The following is a 19,219-nucleotide window of genomic DNA, read 5'->3' as shown; positions in this document are numbered from 1 at the left end:
AGTGTAAGACAGTCATCCAGACATGATAAGCCCAGGAAAGACTTCGGTCAACATAGATAAATGTTATTGCATTTGGTGTTTCTTGAGAAGAAAAAGGTCTGCCTTACTGGTGAGAAACTCTAGAATCCCAGGAGGTCAGTTAAACATAGATCCACTTTAACCAGTACATTTGAAGAAAAGTTCTTGAAATGTTTCTCGTAAGCCTACTGGTGTACAAGCCTCCGCAAAGAACAGATAGAATAAATATTTTTCTGATGAAAATAATGAAGAAGCAATGTGCATGGTGCTGGAAACGATGAAGGTAGACATCAGACCCATGATAAAAGTTTTATTTATAGGGGGTCTTCAGCTATAAGGACATACATCAGGATATCATGGATCCACAAAGGTATGGTAACACCTGGAGATTCCGGTTCTTAGAATTCGTCCTCGGAAACAGTAGGTTCGGAGATACGGGTGTGCCATCAAAGCTAGACTTGTTTCCACACACGGCAGCCTGGAAATGGAAGATTTTGTCTGTGAACCTCAACTTGTAAGAAATTTTGATCACGTAGAACTTGACATGGATCACATAATAGATTGGGATGGAGGGAATCAAAGACAAAACTTTGATCCAAAGTATCAGGAAATACAGAAAATAAACTATAAAACCTTAAACACCAACTTCATGGAACAGATTGGGTGCTATGAACCAGCAGTAAGGTTGAGTGACCCTAGGACAGGGGAAGATGTAAAGGAATGGTTAAGCTGTAGTAAAAGCATGGAAACAGCACATTGCGGAAGGGATGCAGGAAACAATGCATGTAAAAGATAAAGGAGGGCCAGAAACGCATCAAGAAGGCATGACTAAATCAGGACAATAGAAGCGTAAATGTCAAGGGAACACCCAAAACTATTTCACAGATTTATGAGGAGTAAAGCATTAGTGTGGGAACATTTCTCTGATCCGGAAAAAGTTCCAACGTATTGGAAGAGAACCAACATAATGCCGTTATTCAAAGAATGAGAGAAATCTCCCTTCCTTATGCGGCAGTATCCCTAACACCATAACCTGCTGAACACAAGAAAAATCGATGAGAAAACATGCATTCAGTAGGAAAAAAATGATGTATGATTTCTTGTTTATGAGCAAATAAGTAACGTCCTAGAAAAAATAAATGGGTGGATGGGGTGCATATAGTTGAACAGCCGTAGGACCTGTGATACCGTGTTATTTCAAGTTAATCATCCAAGGTAGGGTCAGTGGGAGCTACTCATTGCACTGGAAAGGAACAGAGAACATGTCAGAGGAATCTTATCAAACTGTTTCTGGACTATGTAAATGATATGATAAACGAGGTAAACACTTATCTGAATATCTTTATAAATGATGCTAAAACTATGAAAGAAGTGTCAAACATGAACTGAGAATTTTGATTGTAGAGACTTTGGGCAAGATGCGACAGTGGTTCGACAGTTGGCCTACGAAATTTAACTTAGAAATGCAGTCAATTATTAAGATGGAAAGGGACGTAAAGAAAGCGACAGTTAGGATCATATTGGAAGGAATGAATCACAAGAGTCAAACTGAGATACTAAGGGATTGACACCACAAGCAAAAGGTAAACTTTTTTTTTGTAAGAATAATTTTAGGATCATGGAATGAGATGTTAAGGAAGATATACATGATGTACACTCGATCAAAGATAAAATATTCCATAAGGGTCTATGGTGTTCTCATTGAAAAGCTACATAAAATCACTGGGAAAAAACACAAAGGTGTAACATGAACTGGACCTGAGTGGAATGAGCTATAAAGAGGACGAAAGGTATCAATCTTCTTACAATGAAGGTAATATATGATAACCACAATTCGATTATTAAAAAGCTTTGACAACGTTAACACACAACAATGCAATGACAGGAGGAAAAAGTAGAAATCAAGATGGTACAACTGGAAGTTAAGCAAAAGAGAAGTGTATGAAGGGGAGGAAGAAAGTATTTCTTCAGCAACAGATTTGTGGACTTGAGTCACAAGCAAGCCAGGAGGGAGTTAATACGTCTGCCATTGGAAAATTAAGAAAACTTATGACAATAATCAGGGAGAGTACTGCTCCCTGTATTCAAAAGTAGTTGACAATAATCAGGGAGAGTACTGCTCCCTGTATTCAAAAGTAGTTGATAACATTTCTTGCTTAAACTCGAGAGTTCACCTGTAGGGAATGGAAATAAGCCAGTTCAGTAGTTTTGGCTGGCCGTTTGAATTTCGAGGGCCGTGTATGGCTACAATGAGGTTTTATCAGGATTTACAACTTATTTCATACAAGCATAAGGTACCTTCAAATATGATGATTCTGAGGATTGCCTAGAACTCTCGAACGTACCATTAAGTGTACCAAGAAATGTATTTGTGATATTCGAGCTAAGGAAGAATTGTGTATCAGTGAAAGGGAAAAAGTCAACTTTGCTCAAAAATACTTAAAAACTTAATCTTATTTGACTACAGAAAAATTCTAGATTGAAGATAAGATATGAAGTACACAATTTGAATGACCATCTGTTATTTCACAGGTCACTCAAAAACCTTTTATCCTTTTACTGAAAGGTGGTTGGTTATCTGGACTTTAGGTCTGTCAACTACCAAGGTTATTAAGATGTCAATGTTAATTTATAACCACAGACTGAATAATCATGGACACCTACTTCGGTGTTCAAGATGATTCCAAGACTGTACTTTCTCTGCAAACATGACTCGTAATAGAATCTCATTAAGATGCTAAATACAGTATTATTGAATACCATGTAATGTAGACAAATATATTTGCTTATATTAGGTTAAAGCAATTTTCAGGTAACTGCCAGAGTTACTTTGGTCTAATTTCTAATGACAGTGTCTCTTTGGTTAATCATCTGGCATACTTTTCTCAGGGGATGTATCCTCCTTCTCATGGGATTATCGCCAACAAGTTTTATGACCCAGTATTCCAGAGTGAGTTTCGGATAGGTCGTAAGGAGAGTTTCCAGCCTCGCTGGTGGGGAGGGGAACCCATCTGGAAAACTGTCGAAACACAGGTTAGTTGATGTGTAGACTGAGTCTGTTTTCCTTACTTAAAGAATGTAAGATTTTTTTTATGCTCTATTCAAAATCTGTTATAGCTCATATGTTTCACATACATTAATTAGGTGGTTTCTACTTTAGATAAACAAGGTAGGCAAGTTCCAGGTCTTTTAGTGAACAGTCTGAATTTCAGTAGACAACTTGGAGAAAACATAATCATTAAGTATCAATCTGACAAGAATGACAGTTTTTATGAAGGCAAATTTTTTTCAGATGAATAACAGATTTCAAGTAGAATTTCATATTTCATTTTCAGTCATGTACATCTTGCTTGACCTGACTTTGTCAGTAAAGATTGTGTTTGATTGTTTGAATGAAACTCATTTTTATGAAAATTCAGTCTTAAATGATAATTTGATTATCTTTGCATTACCAAACATTATTCATATGACTACCATTACTCAGTTTCGTAGAAAACTGGCGAAAGTAGCATCTTTCCTTGTCACTTTGTTATGGTGTGAATAACACCAAACACTAAATATCCATCATTAGTATGAAAATGTTAACCCAGAAGGAACTGTATTGATTGGTCGTTATGTAAGTGAAGGGGACACCACCTCTTTTCACAGTAATAAACAGGATTATGTATTACTTATACTGGAATATCCACAGCAAGGGAAAATCTACCCACCCATTTATTATCTTTGACTCCATTTCCATTTACATGAAGATCAAGTAAACGAAATTTCTGAGCATACTTACACTGACTGGCTTTGAAGGTTTAACCTACCTTAATATAGATTAAAGCTTGTATTAAAGATTTTGATTGGGGACATCTTTTATCTAAAGGTAATGTGTAGACATCCAGCATAAAACTTGAGACATATATGACACAAGAATTTGGAGATTCTAAGGCCAGAGGTATGCAGTAGGTGTGCTATTGTTGGAATAAATATAAACTCCACTTGAGAAATATAATCCTAGGTGTGGACTACAATTTGAGGTGTGAAAATAACTGGAAACATCCTTAGGTAATTGGGTCTTTTGAGAGAAGTGAAATGCCCGGAGAGTTATTATCTATATGGTGTTCAGTAGAAGAGAGATCAGTAGATGGTGCAAGCATTTGGTTCAGTATCGAAAAAGTCTAGTCTGTTTGGAGGGAAAGGGTCTTGGAAGGGGCCAGAACTATACCCTCTGACAACAGAGTTACAAGGCTTCTCTCCTAGCTATCAATGTTTTTCATTTCATTAGTTGCACTCCTACGGTTGATAGATTCTTCGATTGTCTAAATCATGCAGCCAGGACTTGACATCCTTCCATCCTCAGGCTAAGATCTTAGACTTTGGGGATTCCAAGATATACCACAGTGGTAAAAATCTCCCTCCACAGATCATAAGAGCAGATCAACCTCCCTGTTCATGTTACAGACCAATGTAGCCACTCTACCAATACTGTGTACCTATTTGTTTGTCATCTCTAATGCCAGGCACTTTAGCTACATAGTTTCATCCCATTTGCTTCAACTGATCACAGTCTCATAGAGATTTTTTTACAGCTGTTTAGAGCTCCTTCGTGGTGCCAGTTCTGGATCACAGATTGGACTAACTTATAAGAATTCTTTGAATAGTGTGATGTTGTGCATGGATGGATGATAAAAGTACTTTGATATTTAGAAGATACAGAGGTCTTTACATAGTAGTTCTTTACATAGTAGTTCATCAGTTTGTAACATGTCACAGAGGAACTTGTCATAGTGAAAAATCTTTTCTTTGAATCATTATAAGAGATCTGGGCTAGTCCCAGGAACATTCTGGAAAAGATCACTTTTGTGAATTCAAAGATAAGTGAAATGACATAACCAAGATATCTTTGTCACTTAAGATTACAAAAAAAGAATCATTGGTGTCATTGGATACCATACGAATAATAAGAATAGAAATGTGAATGTAGGTCAACAGTTCCAATGGTATAAAAAGGTAGAAGAACTAAGCTTCTGGTAACCAGATAGAGATTAGTCTTCTTTTTCTTTGCTTTTTATGTGCTGACATTAAGTTTGACACTTGAGACACTTATATCAAGTTTATTATTTTCACTGGCTGACTGATATATGTATTGTACAGTGGAAGCTGAGAATGAGTGGAGGCTCAAGAAAAAGGAGCAATGTTACACGAGAAATAGCAAAGAAAGAAGGGTTTTCTGGCTGAAAATCACATTTAGATACATTGTGGGCTGGGTGCTTAGTGAAGAATTACATACTGCTGTTTCATATGTGGTCATTCTCATTATATATGGAGTGAATATGAAGATCGACTAAAATTAAGGAAAAGAAGAGAAATAGAAATGTATCATCCCGTGATAGCAAAGTTTGTGTAAGACCAACAAGTTAAAGGGACATATTGTAATTTCACCTTTCAGAGTATCGACACATAGAGTCCAGTTGCAACTCTTGTTTGCAAACTAGATTTCCACGTCCCACATGGACCACTTGGCCTGTGGTTGTGATCCCACTAGTGACTCAGGTCAACTGTGTTCCAATCTGCATATGGGTTCCTGCTAATGAGCATCATTTCATAATCCCCATGGGCTCCTGTCAGTTAATTGGATACCTTGCAATGCTACACACCTACTACCCTTCACAGATGAGGCATTTCCAGTAATCCTTTGCACTCAGGTAAAGAAGACAGTCTTGAAAGTCACTGGCAAACATTTATGTTAATTCGCTCATTAATCCTCTGGCTCCAGACACAGGTTTGCTGTCCTATGCCTGAACACATGTACCATATAACTTGTCTACAGCCTCATTTAGTAGCAGTTCTATGAGACTGCAGCTACTTCCTCCTATGGCAGGAACTTTTTGGAACCTCGGCAGTACCTCCTCTTCCATTCTGCAGCGGCACCACAAGACCAGACAGTGACTCACATCTCCTTTAAAATTCCTTCTTCACCTCTCCTGAACAAGCAACCACCTCTTTTCTCTTGCATCATCACCTTGCCTCTATTCATAATCACACCAGCAGTATTAGCTCACTCCTGAACTGCATTTTAATCTGCATTTCACCAAAGCACCTTTGTGTTATCCGTGTTTCTGTACCCTTTTCCTAGTCCATCTCCATCCCTGCTGCCTGCTGACATTGGACATCCAGCCGAATGAAGGGCTGGGAAAGGGAGTAGTATGGCAACACCTCTCTGAGCTTTTTCCCACATCCTGCATAGCCCATCTGGCCTGCAGTTGTAATTCTACCATTAACATGACCAGTTGTCACAACAAGGGTCCTCCCCATGAGTAGGCTCCTGCCAAAGAGTGTCACTCTGTAATCACTGTGGGTTCCTATCAATTACCTGGTTACCATACATCACAGACCCACTATGCCTCACAGCAAGGGGCTGTCTCAGAAGTCCCCTCTAACCCAGCCTCAGGTACAACAGGCAGCAGTTTAGTTAGTCTGTTGGCTTCAAACACAAGTTTACTTTCTTGTGCCTGAATAAGTCTTGTTATTTGACTCTGGCTCATCCCCCACTTTGGTAGGAGATCTGTGGGGCCCTATTATCTGCAGTCTCCTTTGGTAGCACCTTGGCTCCTTCCATTTGTAGCAAGAACTCTGTAGGACTTTGCAATTGCCCATTTCCTGCAGCATTTCAATTACAAGAACTTGACAACACTGTCTCCTTACTGCAGCCCAAATGCTGAACCTTAGCAACTACTTTCTCCCCTCTAACTCTTGGAACCTCAGAAATCTCTCCTCTCTCCTGCCACACCATCTGCTTAGCATCAGGACCAAAGCAAAGCCTTTTCCTTTTGTTGCACAACCTAAGGGCCTTGGCAAAGCCTCATCCCTTCTGCAGCAGCACCTCAACACCAGGCATTGATTTAATTCTCCTGTAGGACTTGTGCCTTGCCTCTCCCTGTGCCAGCAGCATGGAACACATGCCTTACCTCTCCTGTATCGGCACCTTACCTGATCTTTTTTTCCTAATCCCCCACCCACAGTAGCAGCTCATCCCTGAGCTGCACTTTCTTGTGAATGTGAATAAAGTATGGTTGTATTACCCATCACAACACCATCACAAAAGTTAGACAGTGGTTTTAGGAAGTGGTCCAGGCAGTGATCCCAGTTTCTTTCAAGATTTTGGAGGATCTGGAGCTCATGATGCCTATTATGTAAAAATGAGAGGGGATGGGAGTAAAGTATGAAGGGGCCCCTTATGGTATATTCATTATATTTTCAGTTTGAGAGTACCAAATTATGAGAATTTAAAATGGGGATTGGGAGTGGAAGCTTCCCAGGTTTAAAGTGAATGAAGGAGTGTTGCCAACTTGTGTGAATAAAAAAATCTTTTATTTGTCTCCTTTTAAGGAGACCCAATTTGTAAGAGAATGAGTGGATAAGACTACAGAGTGAACAAGTGCAGTAAGTTAGTGTGTAAAAGTGCAGCTTGCTGAAGGGAAGTTAAACTATTTTATGATGTAACCAAAAAGAAACACTTTGGCAGTTAAGCATCTAAATTCTCCTCAGTTTGCAAGGTAATTTAATCCAGTAAGATTCAGTACTATTACTAGTAGTACTCTGGGGTTAATTAAGGCCTCTAGCACTGAGCCAGAAATGGCTGGTAGGGACTTAGTTACAGGAGTGTACCAAAATCAAATCTGCAGAGAGAAGGCTAGAGACAAACAGAAGAAAAAGGCTAAACATAAAAACACCAGAGAGCAATTGTTTGTGTTTTTTTATGGGAACTTATGAAGGGGCAAGAGCAGAGGACAACACAAGTAGAGCTAGATTTAAGGAGATTGAGGAAGCATTTCAAGGATAATGAAGGCAGTTATAAGAATAGAGAGGAACAGAAACAGTTTACTGGAGGGGATTCAGAAGATACTGCTGAATTAGAGGAAAGAAGACAAAGCCATTAAACAGCAGATGAAGTCTGATGTGTCCTCTCTGAATGTATTAAGCCTGTGCAATCAGACAGAAAAATCTGACAATTTTTAGTCAAGGAATAGTGAGAGCATTATCAGGAGCTTTTCAGATGGAGGAAAAGACAAAAGCACACTTTAAATCCACTGGAATAATATCAAAAGCAGTTCAGTAGAGAAAAGGACTAACACACACACACACACACACACACACACACACACACACACACACACAGACTGAAGTAGAGGCAGGGAAGAAAAGGAGCAACTTTGGAAGCGGATCAACAGCATCAAGATGGAGGGAGAGGAACGTAGCCCTTGAGTGACAGGTACAATAGAAATTAAGCAAAGCTGTTGATAGGATAGCATACCCTGATAGAGATTAAGCAATCAGTGAAGTTTATTGGCTAGTTGTTGGAAGGTTTACAAAAGTGCAGACTATGTTCTCAATGCTCATGAGTCAAGATAAGACCTAGCAATGATGGTGCATCAGTCTCTCTTATCCTAGTATGTTATGGGACATATTGGAAGAGAAGATTTTCCTGTAAACACTGAAAACTTGTCTCAAGTTCCTCCCTATCAACATGATAATCTAAATTGCAAGAAGTGACCATGTAATGCTCAAATTTGAATACGTGGTAGAAGAGGACATTTAAAGAGCTGAAGTACAGCAGGACATAAACAGGGGATATAATCACTGCAATTACACAAACCTCAGTAACATCTCTGGTAACATAGATTGGGAAATGAAATTCAATAGCCAGGAACCAGGGCTTTTTGTTGAGAGGTTCTGTGTAAGTTAAAAGAAATTTGATGCATGGGTACTTCAAATACAAAGGGAACAATAAGAAACAGGAAGGAATGATTTAATAAAAGGTGTCATTAAGCAAAGGAGCTTAAAGATGTGCAGTGGGAAACATATAGATAGCACTAGCCAACTAACATTTGCAAGGTACAAGAGAGCACATGATGAATATAACAGGATAGGAAAATGGGAACAAAGAAACTCTCAAAAGACTACCATGGACAAGGCAGCTGAAAATCCAAAACTTCTCCATAAGTTGAAGAGTTGGTTGTCAGGTAAGGCACCACCAGTTAGGCTTAGGTGTTCAGAGGGGAAAATTGTAGAGAATGATATAAGAATATGAGAGGAACTGATTGATAAGTTCAAAAAAAACTTCAACGTGGAAGACACAATAGCCCAAACACCAGTGAGATGGAATAGGGACGAGGCTTTGCAAATAATTGAGATATCTAGAAGAGTTGTTAACATAATACCAAAAGTACTTGATTCATCCAAGACTCATGGTCCTGATGAAATTTCATCATATATGTTAAAGAGGTATGAACATATGCATGATAAACCACTGGAATTACTGTTCAAGGTGTCACTGGAGAGGCATAGTGCCAAGGGAATGAGAAATGTCATACCTCTACATGAGAAAGGAGACTGGGAACAGGTATTGAACTACAGACCAGTCTCAAACAAGTGTGGCGTATGAGTTTTTGGAAAAGATTATTAGAAAACAAATGGATGATTTTCTGCAGGGAGAAATTTCCTTAGTAAGAGACAGCATGATTTTATGGGAAGGTCATATTTTACTAACATCTTAGAGTGTTATGAGAGAGTGAGCTCAGTCCTGGACAAAAGGGGAGGCTGGATGGATCATCTATATCTGGACTGCTAAAGGGCATTTGACACTACCACATTGGGTGCCAAATCATTAAGCCTGGAAGTATTTAGAAAAGCTAAGAATTTAGGGAATAAGGGAGAAACTCCTACAATGGATGCAAGATTATCTCAATGGAAGTGAACAAAGGATGCATGTTAATGGAGCCTTTTCCAAGTGGTTTGAGGTGGCCAAAGGAGTGCCACAAGCTTTGGTTCTGGATGGTTGCTGTTTGTGATCTGTATGAATGACTTGCCTGAAGCTAAGGAATCCTACTTGAATATATCTGTAAATAATGCAAGGATCTTAAGGGAAGTGGAAAACAGGGGAAGTTGCACCAGCTTACAAAGGGACCTAAACAGACACCAGAGTTGGTCTGAAACATGGATGGTGAAATTCAAACCAAGCATATGTAAAGCAATGAGGATGAAACAAAACAAAAGATGGTCTCAGTGTGACTTATTACATAGCAAGAAATGAGCTTCATGATTTTGTTTGGGAGGAGGATTTAGGAGTAGACATCATCCCTAACCTGTTATTGGAATCCCATATTAGAAGAATGGTTAAGGATACAAATATTTAGCAAGCTGTTCATTTCCTCCAAAAGGCCAAAACTAGAATATATGTTTCTCATATTTGTTTACCACACCTAAAGCACACGGAGCTCATAGAGAAGGTTTGGAAATTATTAAAAAAATGAGACAGCTAAGCTACAGAGAAAGGCTGGAGGCTTTAAATTCACTCACTGGGGAATAAAGAAAATTGAGGGGGACATAATCACAACCTTTAAGCTTTTAAAAGAGGTCAGTGAAGTGGACAGTGAACAGTTCTTTGAGATATTTATGGATACAGTGACCAGAGGATATAACATGAAATTAAGTAAAAAAAAATTGTGAATAAGGTTGCAAAAAAATACTTTCATAGTATAAGAGTGATGGATGAATGGAAAAGATTGAGTGAGAACGTGGTAAATGCACACATCACACATAAGTTTAAGATTTTGTAAGATAGCAGAGAGTATTCAAGAGATGGGACCCCACATGTGTAAAACTTCCTCCTTGCACAGTACAAATAGGTAATTACAACTAAAACCCTTTAAAATGTTGTTTTGGGGAAAAAGAAAAATTCATGTCCTTGAACCACAGTAGTGACTACGTGGATAAAAAGTTGTAAGAAGTCTGTTCAAAACAAATCAATGTGTTATGTGGAAAGTAGTTTGATATTTTTGTAAATAGAAAAAGATGTTAATTGTAGGTATGTCAGTTACTTTTAGTCTTTTCAGTTTGATTTTGTAAAATGTGTGCTGGACATATGTGATGAAACTGATTTAAAAGAGAGACAGAAGGTCATAAGTCCTCTGCACCAGTGTTGAAATGATGGTCAGCAGTTATCTGACCTTCTTGAATAAGAGGATGTAAAGAGGCAGCAAAAAATCCATTGGTGCAAAAGATATTCATATTAAAGATTACAAATATAATTCTGTTTAGAATGGTCTGTTGTTTTTTTACCTATCTGTATCTCTTATATCTGTTCCTTTCTGGGATTCCCTGAAGGAGATGGCCATGGCAATAGTATCTCCATAACTAGTGAATTCCAGTGCTGCTTCTCAGCTTGTAGTGCCTCATCCTTAACAAGCCACTGGAAGAGGGCTGGAAGAGGACAACTCTAGTGCAAGGTTTGCAGAGGCTCCTACCTAATCTTCATACTGACTACTTCTACCTATTGTTTCTACCTGAATGCTCCTACTTCAGTGTTCCTACCTACCGCTTATGTCTGTTGCTCCTACCATTTTACTAAAAGGCAGGGCCAACTCATAATGCTCAGCACAGATAAATGTCGAGTTACAAAGATCGAGCTGTGTGAGTTAAGTGTTATCAAGTGTTATGTGTGACAAGGAGCAACTTTATGTTTGTGGACAGAATGCCAATAGTCCAATGTGTGTGAGGTAAAAGAAAAGAGAGCTACCTGGGTCAGAGGAAACTGTTCGTGTGCATATTGATGATCCTAACTCTGTAAATAAAGGAAAATTATATAAGTAATAGAAAACAGATATTGATAGAAATATCATTTATGCAATGAATAAATCGTGTGATACATTCTATTAAAAATTCTTTCTAGAAGGAATGAGAATTGATTCTATATTTCCTCTGAAGGGCAAGAAAGCAGCTACCTTCTTCTGGCCAGGATCTGAAGTGGATGGTAACCAACCCAGCTACTGGAACTACTACAATGAGTCTATTCCTTTTGAGTACCGAGTTGACAAGGTAAGTCCAGGTTATGGCATCAACTAGGTCATCTTAACCATCATAATATTAATATTGAAGGAAGGAAACTTGATGCTTCTGTTCATGCAAAAGACTCACATATGCACAAAATAAAGATATGTATCTCTTACCAGTACCTCATTCACCATAATCCTTTTGAGAAACTTATTAAACAGAATAGGTTTTAATTTTATCTAGATTCCACAGAGTTGCTCTGCCAAATGTAAACAATTCAGGCACTACCAAATTGATGTGAGAAATGGTGAACTTGCATGAAAAGATATATATATTTCTGTATGAGAGATTAAAAGGATTAGAGTAATTGTAAGAGGTGTTGAGTAAATTTAGTGTATATTATATAGCCTATAGGGAGTGAATTACCCTGTCACCCCCAACTCTTTGGATACACCCTTGGGCAAGAGTGAGTTGTGTGGTGTGACAAGTCAGCTTTAGCAATAGGGCCAGTTGACTGCTGCACTGAGGAGATACTTAACTGTTTATGTGTCTTTTTCTAGGTTCTTGTCAAATGTTATTGTTATTTCTGTACTTTCAGATGTACTGCATAACATTTTCTTTTACTTCTATATATCCCTCTATAATTCTGATGCCTGTTCCCCTCAGAAACTGCCTCAAGTGGTTGGCTAAGGCAAAAGAGGCACCATAACTGGTGAACTGCATTGCCACTTTTTAGCCTTTAGTGCCTCAGCCTCAACAGGCCACTGGCAGAAGGCAACTTGAGCATAGTGCTTTCAGAAGTTCCTACCCAATGTTTCTACTGACTACTTCTACCTAATGTGTCTACCTCATGTTTCAACCTTATGCTCCTGTCTAAAGTTCCTGCCCAGTACTTCTATCTTTTGTTCCTGCCATTTTGTCAAAAGGCAGGACTAGTGCATAGTACTCACTACAGGAAAAATCTAGTTACAGAGAATAAGTTGTGTGAGTTATGCTCACATGTGTTATGCATGTCAAGGAGAGATTCTGTGTCTGTAGAAAGAATGCTAGCAGTCCATGTGTGGGTGATGCAAAAAGAAAAGACAGCTGCCTGGGTCAGAGGAGTGCAACTTGACAACCTCAGTGCTAGCTCACTACACAGTGGTCACTTATCCTCCCAAAACCCAGGCAGGGAGTACCAGTAATATTCTTCCCTGGTTCTATAAGTGTTTAGTTACACATATCATAGCATAATTCTTGGCCTCATCATCATGATTTATAACAGGTCAGTACCCAGTCACTAGATTTTAACCCCTTCAAAATATTACTCATGTATAGGGGACCCCCTTACTCTTTGTGTGGTCATTTGGTTATACAAACTCAACCTTCACACAAGTATATACCGTACATATGACAAACGATGAATCTTATTCTAATACCACCATTATGAGGTGAGTTTGCCGATTGTCCAAGTGAATATTTATTACCAGTGCAAGGTCCACCTAGGGAGCAGGCGTGCTGAACTTAAATGTTGTATGGCCAGATAGTGTGTGGAAAAGGTTGATGCACACTTCAAACCATTATATGTACCTACACAACTAATTTTGGATGCCACGGATCAAAATGTGGAGGTATCCACCACATCACTGCTGAATTGGTTTTACTTTACTTATGGACTGCTCCACAAGAAAGGTTAAGTTAACACTTAATGAACCGTTATCATCATTCTTGATTTACAGACTTGTATCAAATATAGCTCTGTAAACAGAAATGTTTATACATCAGAAATGATAACCCAGTCAAGAGTATTTTCATCAATAATGTGTAACAGAAACCTTGTACTGCAAGCATTTAATGATCATGATGGCATGTTAGGTAGATATAAAAACTATGATGAGGGGGTAAGAGTGTTAAGAATGGGGGATATTATGGTGGAATACTAGTGTGAATAGAATGAACACAGAGGTTTATATGAATAGAAAGAATAAGGGTTTGGTGTAAGCAGGGGTTACAAGGGAAATGAAAGGGCAAGTATAAAGGTTTGGTGTAAGCAGGGACTGCAAGGAAAATGGAAGGACAACTTGCATGCAAGGGAAATGCAGGAATGGATTAACAACTATGAAGTGAGTTTACCATAATATGTGTATTGAATTCTGCAGAGCACACACTCCCTTATAATCAGGATATCAGGAGACTGATAACTGTGACTTACGTGGGATCTGAAGCACGAGAAGCAGGGTCAATAAAACTGATGCCAAACTAAAGGAGCTGCTTTCTCACTGCCTTATTCTTAAGAGTCTGGTTGTATCTTTTCTGTGCTTGATTCTACATGCTATAATGAAGAAACAAATTTAACTTATATCCACATAAAGGAAATACTTTGAAAAAGATTCATCAAGATAGGTATATCTTATAAGATTGACTATTCAATTCTATGCCAAGAGTCATGAGCCAACTTGATGGTTTGCCACATATCCCATAGAGAACATAGATATTTTCTAATTTTTAATCTTTCATTGTTTACCTTTACTTATACCTTTTCATACTTTGTATTATTTCACATTCTCTACTTTTTCTTTTGCTTATTAGTCAATCATTTTCCACTTTTTAAGTAGATATAAATAGGTCTTGGGAGTAAAGTCAGGGGTTGGTGAGAGGACAAGAGCAAGGGAAGGAGTAGCAGTACTCCTGAAACAGGAGTTGTGGGAGTATGTGATAGAATGTAAGAAAGTAAATTCTCGATTAATATGGGTAAAACTGAAAGTTGATGGAGAGAGATGGGTGATTGTTGGTGCATATGCACCTGGGCATGAGAAGAAAGATCATGAGAGGCAAGTGTTTTGGGAGCAGCTGAATGAGTGTGTTAGTGGTTTTGATGCACGAGACCGGGTTATAGTGATGGGTGATTTGAATGCAAAGGTGAGTAATGTGGCAGTTGAGGGAATAATTGGTATACATGGGGTGTTCAGTGTTGTAAATGGAAATGGTGAAGAGCTTGTAGATTTATGTGCTGAAAAAGGACTGATGATTGGGAATACCTGGTTTAAAAAGCGAGATATACATAAGTATACTTATGTAAGTAGGAGAGATGGCCAGAGAGCGTTATTGGATTACATGTTAATTGACAGGCGCGCGAAAGAGAGACCTTTGGATGTTAATGTGCTGAGAGGTGCAACTGGAGGGATGTCTGATCATTATCTTGTGGAGGCTAAGGTGAAGATTTGTATGGGTTTTCAGAAAAGAAGAGTGAATGTTGGGGTGAAGAGGGTGGTGAGAGTAAGTGAGCTTGGGAAGGAGACTTGTGTGAGGAAGTACCAGGAGAGACTGAGTACAGAATGGAAAAAGGTGAGAACAATGGAAGTAAGGGGAGTGGGGGAGGAAGGGGTTGTATTTAGGGAATCAGTGATGGATTGCGCAAAAGATGCTTGTGGCATGAGAAGAGTGGGAGGTGGGTTGATTAGAAAGGGTAGTGAGTGGTGGGATGAAGAAGTAAGAGTATTAGTGAAAGAGAAGAGAGAGGCATTTGGACGATTTTTGCAGGGAAAAATTGCAATTGAGTGGGAGATGTATAAGAGAAAGAGACAGGAGGTCAAGAGAAAGGTGCAAGAGGTGAAAAAAAGGGCAAATGAGAGTTGGGGTGAGAGAGTATCATTAAATTTTAGGGAGAATAAAAAGATGTTCTGGAAGGAGGTAAATAAAGTGCGTAAGACAAGGGAGCAAATGCGAACTTCAGTGAAGGGCGCAAATGGGGAGGTGATAACAAGTAGTGGTGATGTGAGAAGGAGATGGAGTGAGTATTTTGAAGGTTTGTTGAATGTGTTTGATGATAGAGTGGCAGATATAGGGTGTTTTGGTCGAGGTGGTGTGCAAAGCGAGAGGGTTAGGGAAAATGATTTGGTAAACAGAGAAGAGGTAGTAAAAGCTTTGCGGAAGATGAAAGCCGGCAAGGCAGCAGGTTTGGATGGTATTGCAGTGGAATTTATTAAAAAAGGGGGTGACTGTATTGTTGACTGGTTGGTAAGGTTATTTAATGTATGTATGACTCATGGTGAGGTGCCTGAGGATTGGCGGAATGTGTGCATAGTGCCATTGTACAAAGGCAAAGGGGATAAGAGTGAGTGCTCAAATTACAGAGGTATAAGTTTGTTGAGTATTCCTGGTAAATTATATGGGAGGGTATTGATTGAGAGGGTGAAGGCATGTACAGAGCATCAGATTGGGGAAGAGCAGTGTGGTTTCAGAAGTGGTAGAGGATGTGTGGATCAGGTGTTTGCTTTGAAGAATGTATGTGAGAAATACTTAGAAAAGCAAATGGATTTGTATGTAGCATTTATGGATCTGGAGAAGGCATATGATAGAGTTGATAGAGATGCTCTGTGGAAGTTATTAAGAATATATGGTGTGGGAGGCAAGTTGTTAGAAGCAGTGAAAAGTTTTTATCGAGGATGTAAGGCATGTGTACGTGTAGGAAGAGAGGAAAGTGATTGGTTCTCAGTGAATGTAGGTTTGCGGCAGGGGTGTGTGATGTCTTCATGGTTGTTTAATTTGTTTATGGATGGGGTTGTTAGGGAGGTGAATGCAAGAGTTTTGGAAAGAGGGGCAAGTATGAAGTCGGTTGGGGATGAGAGAGCTTGGGAAGTGAGTCAGTTGTTGTTCGCTGATGATACAGCGCTGGTGGCTGATTCATGTGAGAAACTGCAGAAGCTGGTGACTGAGTTTGGTAAAGTGTGTGAAAGAAGAAAGTTAAGAGTAAATGTGAATAAGAGCAAGGTTATTAGGTACAGTAGGGTTGAGGGTCAAGTCAATTGGGAGGTGAGTTTGAATGGAGAAAAACTGGAGGAAGTAAAGTGTTTTAGATATCTGGGAGTGGATCTGGCAGCGGATGGAACCATGGAAGCGGAAGTGGATCATAGGGTGGGGGAGGGGGCGAAAATTCTGGGAGCCTTGAAGAATGTGTGGAAGTCGAGAACAGTATCTCGGAAAGCAAAAATGGGTATGTTTGAAGGAATAGTGGTTCCAACAATGTTGTATGGTTGCGAGGCGTGGGCTATGGATAGAGTTGTGCGCAGGAGGATGGATGTGCTGGAAATGAGATGTTTGAGGACAATGTGTGGTGTGAGGTGGTTTGATCGAGTAAGTAACGTAAGGGTAAGAGAGATGTGTGGAAATAAAAAGAGCGTGGTTGAGAGAGCAGAAGAGGGTGTTTTGAAATGGTTTGGGCACATGGAGAGAATGAGTGAGGAAAGATTGACCAAGAGGATATATGTGTCGGAGGTGGAGGGAACGAGGAGAAGAGGGAGACCAAATTGGAGGTGGAAAGATGGAGTGAAAAAGATTTTGTGTGATCGGGGCCTGAACATGCAGGAGGGTGAAAGGAGGGCAAGGAATAGAGTGAATTGGATCGATGTGGTATACCGGGGTTGACGTGCTGTCAGTGGATTGAATCAAGGCATGTAAAGCGTCTGGGGTAAACCATGGAAAGCTGTGTAGGTATGTATATTTGCGTGTGTGGACGTATGTATATACATGTGTATGGGGGTGGGTTGGGCCATTTCTTTCGTCTGTTTCCTTGCGCTACCTCGCAAACGCGGGAGACAGCGACAAAGCAAAAAAAAAAAATAAATAAATAAATAGAAATAATTCTTTCAGACCAAATTGGAGGTGGAAAGATGAAGTGAAGAAGATTTTGAGTGATTGGGGCCTGAACATGCAGGAGGGTGAAAGGCATGCAAGGAATAGAGTGAATTGGAACGATGTGGTATACCGGGGTCGACGTGCTGTCAATGGATTGAACCATGGCATGTGAAGCGTCTGGGGTAAACCATGGAAAGTTCTGTGGGGCCTGGATGTGGAAAGAGAGCTGTGGTTTCAATGCATTATTACATGACAGCTAGAGACTGAGTGTGAATGAAAGTGGCCTTTTTTGTCTTTTCCTAACGCTACCTCACGCACATGAGGGGGGATGGGGCTGTTATTTCATGTGTGGCGGGTTGGCGATGGGAATGAATAAAGGCAGACAGTATGAATTATGTACATGTGTATATATGTATATATCTGTGTGTGTATAGATATGTATATGTTGAAATGTATAGGTATGTATATTTGCGTGTGTGGATGTGTATTTATATACATGTGTATGTGGGTGGGTTGGGTCATTCTTTCGTCTGTTTCCTTGCGCTACCTTGCTAACGCGGGAGACAACAACAAAGCAAAATAAATAGATAAATGAATATAATTCTGCAGCTTACCTAGTACTTTAGTTGATGGCATGGGGGAAGGGGTCAGGTGTCCCATTTAGTTATAATTATTCCTTATGAAATAATGATTCACCTTCCACTCATCCTTTTCATTCTTTAAGAATTCCCATGCATTCCTCAGTAGTCAGTTTTCTAAGTTATACTAGAATCTTCATGCGCTGTGAAGGCAAAATATTTATACAGTTACACCACCGAATTTCCAGCAACTGATGGTTTGGCGGTTTGGCACCTCCTTTAGTCCAGACAAAATTACATGAGGGAACTTGAAATTACTGCAGCCACTTGAGTAGTTTACTGGGCGGCCACAGATAGCGTTGTGTGTAGGGCGTGCTTATTTACATTCTTTACACTGCACTTGGTGATACCACAATTCTGTGAGACTCTTAACTTATTTTGCTTAAATTTAACCCTAGCTATGGCTCTTAAGACATACGAGTGTCAGTCGTGGTATCAAACGCAAACACCAGTCCATATCGATCCAAGATAAAGAAGAACTGTTGAAAAAATGGACCATGGGTGACATATACAGCATTGGTTCATCAGCTGTTTATGATATAAAGAAGCAAAGGGAGAAAATATTGAAATTCTATGGAGACAGCAATCCCAAGAAGCAAATGATGATTAGAAAAACTATGAAATATGGTAAGAGTACTGAGCGCTATTGAGTGATGGTGGAATGGTTTCAATAGCATTAGAGTGATGGAGTTGACTTGTCAGGTATCATGATAATGGACCAGGGTAATTTGTTCCATAAAGAACATTCAATACAATATGAGCGTGATTATAGGGAATTTAAAAGTCTAACAGTCCATGGTATACTTTAGACGCATGGGAGATGTATAATTGGTGAGTTAGAGGTGTGTTGATAAATTATTATTACGTGAACACGGTTGGTCTGGCAAAATGGTTAATTCGGCAAGGCTTTGGAACCGAGTGCTGGAAAATCGGTGGTGTACCTGTATTTTCATAAACGTTCATCATGTCCCACATTAGCAAAGTAGTGCCAAGAACAGAAAAAAAAAGCCTAATTCACTCATATCCACTCTCTAGCTGTCAATTATATTGCATTGAAACCACAGCCCCTATACTCAATCAGGCCCCAAAGACCTCTCCATGGTTTACAATGACTGCTTCATATTCCCTGGCTC

General features: G+C 39.4%; 1 protein-coding gene and 1 long non-coding RNA gene across 4 annotated transcripts in view; one reads left to right on the top strand and one right to left on the bottom strand.

Annotated features, from left to right (window-relative positions):
* The window catches only part of LOC139757368 (venom phosphodiesterase 2-like), a 156,099-nt gene that overhangs the window by 31,158 nt on the left and 105,722 nt on the right, over positions 1 to 19,219 (top strand). For all 3 annotated transcript variants that reach the window (XM_071677790.1, XM_071677782.1, XM_071677799.1), the window contains exons 4-5: positions 2,908 to 3,051; positions 11,770 to 11,880. In XM_071677790.1, the coding sequence (XP_071533891.1) occupies positions 2,908 to 3,051; positions 11,770 to 11,880 (255 nt within the window). The remainder of the gene's footprint in view (positions 1 to 2,907; positions 3,052 to 11,769; positions 11,881 to 19,219) is intronic.
* On the bottom strand, positions 314 to 18,712 carry LOC139757400 (uncharacterized). The gene is made up of 3 exons (XR_011714619.1): positions 18,063 to 18,712; positions 14,027 to 14,146; positions 314 to 496 (listed from the first exon to the last, which is right to left on the bottom strand). It is a non-coding gene; the product is annotated as an uncharacterized lncRNA (long non-coding RNA).

This window comes from Panulirus ornatus, chromosome 2, assembly GCF_036320965.1.
Source record: "Panulirus ornatus isolate Po-2019 chromosome 2, ASM3632096v1, whole genome shotgun sequence".
NCBI classification, from domain to species: domain Eukaryota; kingdom Metazoa; phylum Arthropoda; class Malacostraca; order Decapoda; family Palinuridae; genus Panulirus; species Panulirus ornatus.
The sequence above is the reverse complement of the archived record's forward strand: the minus strand, read 5'-3'. Positions and strand labels throughout refer to the sequence as shown.